The sequence below is a fragment of the Equus przewalskii genome, chromosome 10 (genome assembly GCF_037783145.1).
Source record: "Equus przewalskii isolate Varuska chromosome 10, EquPr2, whole genome shotgun sequence".
NCBI classification, from domain to species: Eukaryota; Metazoa; Chordata; class Mammalia; order Perissodactyla; family Equidae; genus Equus; species Equus przewalskii.
Window position 1 is genome coordinate 13668698 of NC_091840.1, and position 12168 is coordinate 13680865.

General features: G+C 43.5%; 1 protein-coding gene across 4 annotated transcripts in view; it reads left to right on the forward strand.

Annotated features, from left to right (window-relative positions):
* Positions 1-12168, forward strand: part of PRKCA (protein kinase C alpha) — a 405935-nt gene that overhangs the window by 270212 nt on the left and 123555 nt on the right. For all 4 annotated transcript variants that reach the window (XM_070560196.1, XM_070560194.1, XM_070560197.1 and 1 more), the window contains 2 exons: positions 5366-5477; positions 8898-9026. In XM_070560196.1, the coding sequence (XP_070416297.1) occupies positions 5366-5477; positions 8898-9026 (241 nt within the window). The remainder of the gene's footprint in view (positions 1-5365; positions 5478-8897; positions 9027-12168) is intronic.

The following is a 12168-nucleotide window of genomic DNA, read 5'->3' on the forward strand; positions in this document are numbered from 1 at the left end:
TTTTCCTAAGAGGTCTAGATTTAGATTTGTGGATTAGACTTCATTTGTGCCTATGAAAATTGCTTTAGTCAAAAACTTCTTTTTCTCCCCCAACCGTGAATATGACAGAAGCGTCTGAGCTGAATGTTTCCAAACCTCTTTCGTTATAATATAATGTCAGGCTTCTGACATATGACAGCAGGTTTCATACTCCACTTAATGAGAGGCTGCCAGTGCCTGGAGAAGTAAAAGTAAGATTTACAAGTATTGCACTAAACGGGAAAATGTTACTAACTTGGTAATAGTGACGACTTGGTGTATACTGGCCATTTCTGTGTGGCACCAAGTGCAGCCAAACAGACCATAACTTGTATGTGGGATAATTTTATCTAGAACCCTCAGGTGAACAGTGATAAAGCATGCTTTGCTAAATATTTGGTAGTTCTTTTCACATGTATTTATTATTTTTTTTTACCGAATGTGAGACAAAATGATTTAGAGGCTGCTAAGACAGGTTTCTACGTTCAGGTGTCTTTGCAGTCCCAGAGGAACCTATGTTTCTTTTCCCTTTTTTGCTTTGGTTTCCAGGAAGCTCAGAGAGAAAACTAATACCTAAAACGTCATTGTCAGCCTTGGTTCTGGTACAGTTGTGAATTCAGCAATGTGCGTTAGGATCTCTGGTTTAGGTGTCTGTCCTTCTGGCATGTGCGTGAGAGAGAAATGATGAAGGAACAGAGGAGGAGGTACCTCAGATAGAGTAACCACTATCGTAAGTGGCAGAATGTGTAAGTGGCATATAAAAGACAGATAAAATGCTGTGGAGGGTCAGAGGAAAGAGGAGAATTGTATCTGGCGCTGACCTCTGGAGAGGCTTCCTGGGAGAAGGAAGCAGCCTTCCTTGTTGCCTTTTTAGGTGTTTCAGCAGGTGGGCTCTCGGCCTGTGGTGGTTATGTGAGATGGAGGGAACAGTCAGAGCAAGTGAGAGAAGCCGGGGTGCCACCTGGGGGTCACCTGAGGAAGGACTGAACGTCAAGGTTTATAGATGTAAGAAAGAGTCCTGAGGCCCTGTCCATCAGATGCTGCTTCTCACAACCTGAGGGCAAGTGGGACTCCCACACAAGACACCCAGGACTCAGCTCCTCCCCGTGCACCTCCCTGGCCCCACACAGCCTCCTGGGAACGCCACAGCAGTCACAGTTTGTGTGATTCCCTTGGCAGCTCTCAGGAAAGCTCCTCTGGAGCCAGTGAAAGGACGGCTCAAGCAAGAGTTTTCCTTTGATGGTCTTCTACTTGAGTTGTACAATAAAAATAACGTGTTGGAATTATGCATGTAAGATCTTGTGAAACCCTAAAGCCTGTGGTTTAGTTAATGGTACTGTGGCAGTGGCAGTGGCAGTGGCCCGGTTTTGCTGATGTACTATGGTCATGTAAGATGTTACGGCTGGGAAAGCTGGGTGAAGAGTACATAGAAAGTCTATACTATTTTTTGCTGATTTTTGTGAGTCTTAAATTATTTCAAAATAATAAAAAATTTGTTATTTTCTTTTTAAAAGCAAGATGGAATCAAAGAGATCATCTAGTCCAGTTGTTTTTGAACTTTTCTTTTAGCAGCGGCCTCCCTCTCTTGCCCATCCTCAGTAGCCCCAGGCACCTCCTGACAACTGTAGGGCTCTGTGAAATACCACTTGAAACATGTTAATCCGGTCCAACACCTTCAAGACTCCAGATGAGGAGATCAGGGCCCAAAGAAGTAAAATGCACCTCTATTTAGTGGCTTTTTATAGAAACATAGAGCCTGGCGAGTTCTTAGAACAGCTGCTTTCCACAAATCTCCATTAAGTCACAGCTCTTTAGCCAACTCTGTGGTTTCTTTTGTCAGACTGGATGAGAACAATCAGACTGGAAAAGAGTGCCCATGCTTCTGCGTTCCGTTTCTGCGGGGCGGGAGATGGACTCGTCCACATGGTTGAGACAGTGCATGAGTGTGTCACGTTGGCAGGTGGTTTCACAATTTACCACTCGGCCTGGAACGTTTGCCTTGGAAAGCCAGGCTTGGGCAGAGCGCAGGAGCTCAGGACCTCGGAGGAAGGCCCCTGCCTTCTCGCCAAGTTGGCCTCCGCTCCGACCACCTGCGAGGATGGGTTGATTAGCTTTCCTTTTCCTTCCCTTTCAGGCAAACCTTGGTTTACTTCCAAGGCTCATATAATTGTAATGATCCTCTCTTGTATTTGTCTAAGGGTTCCAGGTTGCAAAGTCCTTTCTCATAGGTTCCCTAAGTTAAGCCTCACCCCAGGCTATGACACAGGCAGGCTGGTTTTATTTCTGCTTTATAAAATAGTGACATGACTTTTCCAAGGTTGCTGAGTTTGTATGAAGGCAGGAGTCAGAACACAGGTCTCCAGAATCCTGGTAAATGCTCTTTTTATAGGAGGGATCTTGGTTATTGTAAAGCACGTGCACACACATGATGATCAACAAACAGGTGGTGGTGGCATTATTATTATTATCGTTGTTATAGTCACGATCCTTGGCCACTCATGATTTTGGAGTGTGAGGACTCCAAGACTTGGTCATTCTCCAGGTTTATACAGGAAGTGGAAGCGATGGTTTCCTCCCTACACCTCCAAAAGATTAGAGCCTGAAGATGCCATATGGGGGCTGGATGAGTAAGACTTAGGTTTTCCTGCAAAGTGAAGCAAGTTGCCCATGTGCCACATCAGTAGAGATCTACGTGACAACCAACTGGCAGGCCAGCCACCCTGCAGCTGCCTGGCACTCCCAGCCTCCAGAGGGCTGTGTGTGAGCTGCCATGCTTTATTTATTTACTGCCAGTTGTTGATGCCTTGCTTCTGCGGGAAAACTGGCTGCTCCCTTTCCCCTAGCATCCTCTTTGTCCTCCACGTGGTAGGACACAACTTTTACTGTGGACCTGGGAACTTTTCATTGGTACTGGCCTCTTCCCTCGACATTCTGCCCAACATCCTTGGATATTGAAAAAATTGGTGAACTGCTTGAATGGTGGAAGGCTAAGGCCATGCTGTAGACCATATTCACAGCTGCTGCTTCCTGGGAAAAATGATCTCCCAAGGAAGGTGTTGCTTTTTCACACCCTGAGGGAGATTTAGAAAGTAAGTTAGTGGCCTGCCTCAAGAATATTGTTAATCATCTACACGTGTATGTAACTAGCATCTATTAGGCACTTTCTTGATAGTTGTTGAATAACCTTCTAAAGCAGTAGTTCTCAGTCTTTAGTGAGCCTGCCAAAATTAGGATCACCTGCAGGGCTAGTGGACCCACAGACCTTGAGGCCTCACCTGCAGAGTTTCTGATTGAGTTGATCTGAGGAGGGGCTAAATAATTTCATTTCCAACAAGCTGCAGGGGATGCTGGCGCCACGTAGAGACCATACTTTGAAAACCATGGTCCTAAAGCAGGGATTGGCAAACTGTTTCTGTAAGGGCCAGATAGTAAATATTTTAGGCTTTGTGGGCCACGTGGGCTCTGTTACAACTGCTCAACTCTGCCACTGCAGCCACAGAAAATATGTAAATGAATGAATATGGCTGTGTTCCAGTAAAACTTTATTTACAAAACAGGTGGTGGACTCATTTAAAAGAAAAATGTGTTGCAAATATAAAAAATTTTTAAAAAGATGTTAGGAGCCAGATCCTCATTCTGGATGGATTTCTGAAAGCTTTTGGATGGGAATCAGTGTTAAAGGTGCAAACGTTGGTCAAATCCCATCTCTGATATTCGCCAGCCACATGATTTTGAAGGTCACTCCCTTCTCTGTAGGACAAGAATTTATACAGTGAAAAAATCGGGGGAAATATTAACATTAGCAAGTCTGAGTGGCGCTTAGGTGAGTGTTTGGTTTCCTAGTCTTTGTACTATTCTGCATGATTGATGTATTCCAGAATTCTAAAATTTATGTCTTTAATAAGTAATCATAATAATTCTTTGGCATGTATATGGCTTAGATTTTGATTCCAAAGTCAACCAAAAGGTGAATTATCTTTTAAAGTCAAAATCACCCTTGCAATTCCCTCACCTCACCAGCACCTAGGCTCTTAGTCAAAAACCAAGAATATCTTTCTTTGTGTATCTTTGCGTTTGAGAAACACGAAAGGACATGTCTACAGTGGAGCTCCTGGTCTCCTGCCCTTTGCCTGCTCCTCTGTCATCTTCCTTAATTCAGTGACTGGCAGCTGTGTCTTTACAGCTGCTCAGGTCACAAAGAATGATTCAGGAGGAGGACTTTCAGGAGGAAGGGTCTTGATATGGACATGTGGAGTATGGAATTGTTTTAGAGTGCAAGTAGGACGTAAAGATCTTTTCACTCAACCCTCTACTTTTACGTATTAATGAACAGAGGCCCAAGAAGCAGAGGAGCTTCCCTGGTCTACGTGGATTCACCCATCTGAGCATTTTACTAAGATCGAGTTGTTTTGTCCACGTGACAACCACATAGGATAGGTGCTGTTAATTTCCCAGTTTACAGCTGAGGCGGAAAGGATAAGTAATTTGTCCAAGGTCACACGTCTGGGAAGTCACATAACTGGGATTTGAACCTCGGCAGTCTGACCCCGAGTCCATGCTCTTTAATTACTGTGGTATGCTATATAGAATTTTTACTTCCTTGTCTATAATCTGTCTGTGGGATGAGGAAGAAAAACGCTCCCTGAAGAGAAGCTGCCTAGCTGCACCTTCAGTAATTTGTATGGCATGCTAGAGAAGGTAATGAAATTGCAGCAGGGGACTATGGGGAGCATACGTTCAGTGCATTTCCAATTTTGATCTGATTATGCTTGTTTCCCCATGCAAATACATATAATGCTTTAAAAATAGTGCAGAAGCAGGAAGATGTCCCTCTCAATTTAGGTGTGTATCTGGTCTTAACAGAAGATTGTGTTTTTGGAAACCTTGCCCAAAAGGAGATGGCCCAAACTCCATTGAGTGGATCCAGGGCCATTCAGTTCAGCTTCACAAATCCCCCTATTCTGTGCCTGCTCTGTGCTGCAGCCTGTGCTGGGCACTAGGGACACAGAGATCCCAAGCTGTCTGAGCACTGTGCTTGCACTCACTCGCTTTGATGACTGTAAATCCAGAAGTGGCAGCGTTAGTGGAAACCCTGGTATGTGCAAATTACACCCCGTAAAGAGAGGAAACATGGGTATTTGTTACACAGCCCAGAATGGGCAGCCTATTAACATATGATGTGGCAAAGTCGCCACCACCCATTGTATGACCCCAGAGAATGGTGCACAGTCTGGTGCCATTGAATGTTGACATGAGGATGGGGAGTGGGTGGGGCCTGAGCTTGGCTTAGTCCAAAGATGTGGTCCTCTAATGACTGGAATGAGCTCTGTGCTTTTTCTTCCCCCAGGACCCCAGGAGCAAGCACAAGTTTAAAATCCACACTTACGGAAGCCCCACCTTCTGTGATCACTGTGGGTCATTGCTGTATGGACTTATCCATCAAGGGATGAAATGTGACAGTAAGTAAGTTTTCCTTTCCAGTAGATGGCGAGGCTCTGCAGCTTATGCCCAGAGTTTACAGAGCACTTCAGGTTCAGTAACTTTTCAACACCACTCATCAATACAGAAAATTTGTTCAGATATATACAAGACTGAAAACGGGTAGAATCTCTCTGCTCTCAAAGTTCGGGTTTATTAAACTATGTAATTGCCTAATTGTGAACCCAAAAGAAGCACCCCATTTATAAATGAAGTTGGTGCTGTCGCGTTTTTCCATGGGAGAAATCTTCAATCACGGTAAAATGCAGGCTAGTTAAACCCTAAAGCAAATGCCATGTGTTGAAAGAAGACTCCTCACCTCCAGATTCTACCTTTGGTTAGACTTTAAAATAAGCTAAGCAACCATAGTCATTATCTTCCTGTGTCTCTAATTAGTGGGTGGACTGTGGAAAAATCCAGTAGGCTTTCCTTAAAACTGAAACCACAATGAAAATAAAAACCAGGATGGCATCTTACTTAAGTTCACTCACCTTGCGTGTTCATGGGCAGATCAAATTTCTATCAGTCCAGCTAGAGATGAAATTAATCACTGAAGACCATCGACGAGGAGGACATCAGCGCTCTGCCATTCTCCTTTTTAATTTTTAAGGTTTTTGGCAAGGAAGATTGGCCCTGAGCTAACATCTGTGCCAATCCTCCTCTACTTTGTATGTGGGATGCCACCAGAGCATGGCTTGATAAGCAGTGCTTGGGTCTGCACCCAGGATCTGAACCCATGAACCCCAAGCCACTGAAACAGAGCATGCAAACCCAACTAGTATACCACCAGGCCAAACCCCCATTCTCCTTTTTTGTTCTGTATGTATCTCCATCAAATACCAGGCGGAAAAAAAACAACTATGGAAAATCTTCACTGTGGTAATTCTTATATTATGAGATTTCCCCAGGCTATTTATTTGTTTAAAGGAAAGTATATTTTTAGGACATAGAAAGGTAATTACTGAGCCTGTTTTTCTAGTAGAAGGGGAAGCATTATCAGTATACTGTCATTCCTTAGTGACTGCTATTATGGTCAAAAGCTTTATATGTGTATTCTACATGGAGCAAGGACAATATATAAAAAATCAAGATAGCTGAACATTGTAGAGTAGATAATTTCTCAGAACACAGGGCTACTTCACCGTACAAAGCTGTAGAATTTAATAGCCTAACGAAAGCTTTGTGATCATCAAGGCCAGTGGCCTTCTATGTTCCAAGAAACCCTAGGATTGCAAAGACGAGGTTTTCAGGGTTTCTGCAAGTGCAAATTCTAAGTCCACTTGTAAATATACTTTTAACCATTTTAAAACTTGAAACAAAAACGAACACTTGAATGTGTTACACATTCAACCTTGACAAGTTGGAGATGACATCGGAGCCTCAATGTTGCCACAGCTTCACTCATTGGGCAAAATATGCAATCAGGTTCCTCCTGCCACATCCTCTCCACTGAAGCATCTGCCAGGATTGGGAAGCACGCTGTTAGAGCATGTAGCCGTTTGTGCGTACTCTTCATTTGGTGACGCTGTACAACTGTAACAAAATACAGGAATTAATGAGTTGTTGAGGCTTAACTGAGACTTCACCTAACATCCCGAACAGCCGGTTTCAAAATTTTGTTTGGATCAGAGGGTTTTATTGGTTATCCATGAATGTGTTTATAATAAATAAATGGTATAAATTTGCATGTATTAACTAAGTTTACGCTAGTGAAATAACACTCATCTGGTTTATGTATTAGGATTCTGCTTAATATTTTGTTTGAAAAACGGGTTCCATTACTAAAAAATTTTGAAAACCACTGACCTAGACCAGTGCTTTTTGTTTTGTTTTCAACTCTTTTCCTTGGAATCCTAGGGCTTCTGGGGCTGCCCCCTGTGCTCCTTCCTCAAGGAAGGAGGGAAATAAGCAGGTGGGCACCAAGACCCCGACCCCTCCCTTAACTTCTGCAGAGAGGAAACCTCTTCCTGTGCCCTTACACGTGGTAGGATTATAAGACTATATATGATTCTGCTTGGAGGGGGCGGAGGGAGTGAGCCTCCACTTGTCTAGGCTAAGCTGTTAGTTTGCAGAGCAGGAAATGGAATCAGAGAGAGCAAGTGAGCTTCCCAAGATATAAAACCACTTAACAGCAGAGCCAAGACAAGAAGACGACCGAGTGCACTTTCTCCTCCGATGCCCTGCCTGTTGTCCATGTCCTTTCCAGAGGCTCAGGCATTTGTTTTAAGTTGCAAATTCTGCCCAGGCACTTAAAGATAGGATTTGGTTAACCCAAGCCATGTCCATGGCACCGCTTTTCAAGAGCGTTTCTATGGCTGAACCAAGGTACATGATTTTGAACAGTTACCTTTGGACATAGAAGCCTAAACACAATTGACATTTGTGAATCAGCTAATTGTTCTCTCCTCGTTGTGTCCCTTATCCTGCTTTCAGTGTTTAATCATAGCAAATATTCATTATTCATGATGCTCTTTGCAACTTACTTCACCATGTTCAAATTAAACACTCAAAATGAAACGGGTGTGAAGGCTCCACCTTGAAGGTTCCAGAAGAGCCTTGTAGCGTCCCTTCGAGGATGTGTGAGGATTCCAGTGGCCATCCCTCCTTCTGGAAGCTTGAAGGTAGACGAACGATAGAGCTGGAACACCTACAGAGTCTTATATTGGTGTTCAGTCACAGGATTCTTTTTCAGGGTTTCTTTGGTTCATTGCAACAAGACTGATCTTTTTTTATCCTCCCCCTGTCTCACCCACGTGATGTCAGCTAGTAAGGAATGGCTTATCATGCCAGGCATGTATTTGTTTTACTTGGAGTAATATTTATGTATTTGAAGACAGGTTTAAAATATCAAAGACAAGTTCCTTTAAAAACAACAACAACAAAAGCAGTATACTTAAGCCTTCTTGAAAGTGCAGAGTTAGCAGAGGAAAGGAAAATTTTATGAATTTCCTGTACGTGACCCACAGATTCTCATTCTGAGTGGTGATCTCAGAGAAGCATAAGAAATTCTTTGGCAAAAAGTATCCTCTGTTTAAAATTTGTATGTTATTTGCCTCCGTGTACCTAAAATATTAATTAGCCTATGCTTTGTATGCATTTACCTATGTGAATTTTGTATACTGTTCAATATTTGAAGTGTTCACGGAAGACCAGGCAGGGGTATTTTGCTTCAGTTAAGACTAAACAAATGTAGTACAGATATTTTAAGAATATTGTCATGAAGTCTGAGCTGTAAGGGACATCTGCTAACAGTTCTTTATGTCACCAAAAACATTATAGCAAAGTATCGAGTTAGAGGGTAGCTCATTTTCACTTCTGCTCATACAACCAAAACACTGAGGAAGTGATGGTTTGAGTCCATATGCCCAGCCAGCCTCACCCTTCGCCTTCTTGATTCACAGCCTGTGATATGAATGTGCACAAGCAGTGTGTGATAAATGTCCCCAGCCTCTGCGGGATGGACCACACAGAGAAGAGAGGGCGGATCTACCTGAAGGCGGAGGTTGCCGATGAAAAGCTCCATGTCACAGGTAAGACCATCATGAAGAGGCGTAAAACATGCAACTTCTTGGTGGGCATTCAGATGAAGGTCAGGCTGACGCCGAGACGAGGCTCAGAAACCCGGGCTTGTCATTGCCTCGGAGCTGGTCAGACTCAGAGCCACTGATTCACATTAACACGTCAACACACCTCCCAGGAGACCACTCTGTATGCCGAATTCCCAAAGACTCAATGTCATACAAAGTCAGAACCACCCTGTGGATTGAGGTACTCTGACAGCGTGGCCAGTGTATTGTCCCCTGGTGATGGGGGACAGGGAAGCCAATTAAGCAAAATGCTGTTGGTAAGAGTGGAACTAGGATGAGGGGAGGCAGATGGATGATCCAGATGTTGAATAGCATCAGGCTATGATGACCTGATAAGTCCATCATAATGATGACAACATCAGCAGCCGCAGCCACCATTGAGCGTGTGTGCTTCCTCTGGGTTAGGCACGGTGCTAAGAACTTCACATAGATTAATTTGCATCTTCTTCACAACTACCGGATTATTAGCCTCATTTTCCAGAAGAGGAAACTGACCCACAGAGAGATCAGAGACTTGCAGTGTCACAGAGTAAGCAAGGAGCCAAGATTGGATCCAAGGGGTTTTGACTCTATACCTTATATTTCTAATTATCACACCATGTGCACCTCATACAAACAGCCTAGCTGTGGGACCAGAATTCCCATCCAGGGGCCAGGACCCTCGTCGGGGCTGTGTCTGAGGGGGCTCTGTCATAGCGCAGCTTTTCCTTTGGTTTTCCCACCAAACCCACTTGAGGTTTATCAACACTGTCAGTCAAGTTATCCTTGAGTGTTGTTGGCCCAGGACCCCATCCCGTGTCCTCAAGATGCTCTGATGTGTCTGTGCTGTGACCCACCCCAGGTTGATTCATGGTTTAACTCTCGGATGTCAACCTTGTTTTCTTGCTCTTGGACCCCCTCGTGTACCACCATCTACTCTCCTTTTTTTGACAAGACGTTTGTTTTCATTTGATCGGCAAAGGTATTACCTTTCCATTTGTATTTAGGAATGCTGGGCTATCATAAAAATGGAAAGACTAACTTTAATGTTATTTATTTGTAAATACCAGAAGATATTACAGACAAAGACTGAAAGGGTCTATTTAAGGGGAAACAAAAAGAGGAGAGAATTCCAGAGAAGGCTCGCTTTTGAAAATAGCCTCACTTTTTTTTTTTTAAATAAGCAAATTTTCTACCCAATACTGTCCTCTCAGGTAAGAATTCAGGGAAAATCAAAGGATTTTGAGGTGTTTCTAGAAAAGAGTCAATACAATTTGCCTCTGGATAACCTTATGGAGCAAACACCAAATATAGCTAATGGTTCAGATTGACTTGTGAATAAAATCTCTGTCATAGACATGGAATCTCTTGACCTTTTGTGTTTTAGAGAAGTTTCTTTATTTTCTCAGACCTATCCCTCCTGTACCCTTGCATTTGGGGCTGTGGCTGTCACCTCCATTTCCTTTCATTGGACTGATGCTGTCAACAGAGTCCATTCTGTCCTTCTCTGGGCTAACAGCCAGGGCCCCTCTGACCTCATGGGCACCGATGCTCTCTGCCCAGAGGAATTGGGGTTCTGTGGGGGCCATGAGCATGTCTGCACATCACAGCCTCACACTGTTTCTCTCTCTTTTCTACTGTGGCTCCTACCTTGTCAAAGTCATGTATGGAGGCAGGGAGCATGCAGTTTAGGAGAAAACTACCATAAAACATAGTCTCAAGAGGTGTTAAGGGATTGAGTAGCATCAAGTCGCAAGCCTATTGGCTAAACATTTCCATATTTTTCCTTAGCTTTATGAAGCTACCGCCATTGACAATATAATAGACATCATAGGTTAATAGAGCTAAATTGTGAGGTTCACAGCTCACTGTAAGGCAAGAATGTCTGGGCAGAATTTTTAAATGGGCAGCTCTCACTTGTGCTTCTGAATACAGCAAAACACACACTGTGCATGCTGGTCCTGCCCCGTGCCTTCTCCTGTAATAAAAGCAGCAACTATATGATGCTGCCTAAGTTTTCCAGTCTCTTCTTTGAGCCTCGGGAGTCTTGCAGAGGTAACACTACACAGAGGGGAAACAAATGCACTGGCCACGGTGGCACATGGTACACAGGCAGAAGAGAAAGATCAGGTCCCATCATGCAAGGACAGCAAAGAGTGTTCTCCTAGGACTCATAGGGTAATTGTTCCACCATTGCCAGGAGTTGAACTTGACTCACAATTATAGAATCATCTTAGGGGACAACACCCGTCACTGAGTTAGACATGGACTTTTCACACATGAAAGCCAACCAGTATAACTTACAGCAACAATCTAGGCCAAGTCTCTTGAGGATTAGTCTAAAATATTTTGCATAGATATAGCTCTGCTCTGGGAATGTGAATTCAGCAATAGTTTAGTAACACAGCAATAGCAGCTGACACTTATGAGCACTTCCCACAAAGGGGCACTTTCTAAGCACTTGTCCCAGTTAACTTTTTAAACTTGTGTGGAAGTTTGCTTTGTAGATGAAGACACCAAGGCACAAAGAAATAAAATAACTCGTCCAAAGTCACAAAGATGGTAAGTTTAATGCTTAATATTAACTGGTAGAAGTAGAGATAAGATATTTTAATGATAGCATCAATACGAATTGCGATCTTGTTTTAGTTCAGGCAGCCCTAACAAATACCACAGGCTGGGCGGCTTAAACAGCAAACATTTATTTCTCACAGTTCTGGAGGCTGAGAAATCCAAGATCAAGGTGAGGACTCTCTTCCTGGCTTGTAGGTGGTCTCCTTCTAGCTGTGTCCTCACAGGGTAGAGGGAGGGAGAGAGACGAAGCAAGCTATCTGATCTCACATAAGGGCACTAATCCCATCATGAGGACTCCACCCTCCTGACCTAACCATCTTCCAAGGCCCCATCTCCAAATACCATCACCTAGGGGGTTAGGGCTTCAACTTTTGACTTTGCAGGGGGGGGAATACAAACATTCAGTCCTTAGCAAATCTATCTTAAAAATAGTTATTTGTGTGAAGGAAAGCCAAACTCAAGGAAATAACTAATAGGTAATCATTTCTCTAAAACTCTGAGTAGTTTTAGATTTGCAGAATCAGAATTAGCC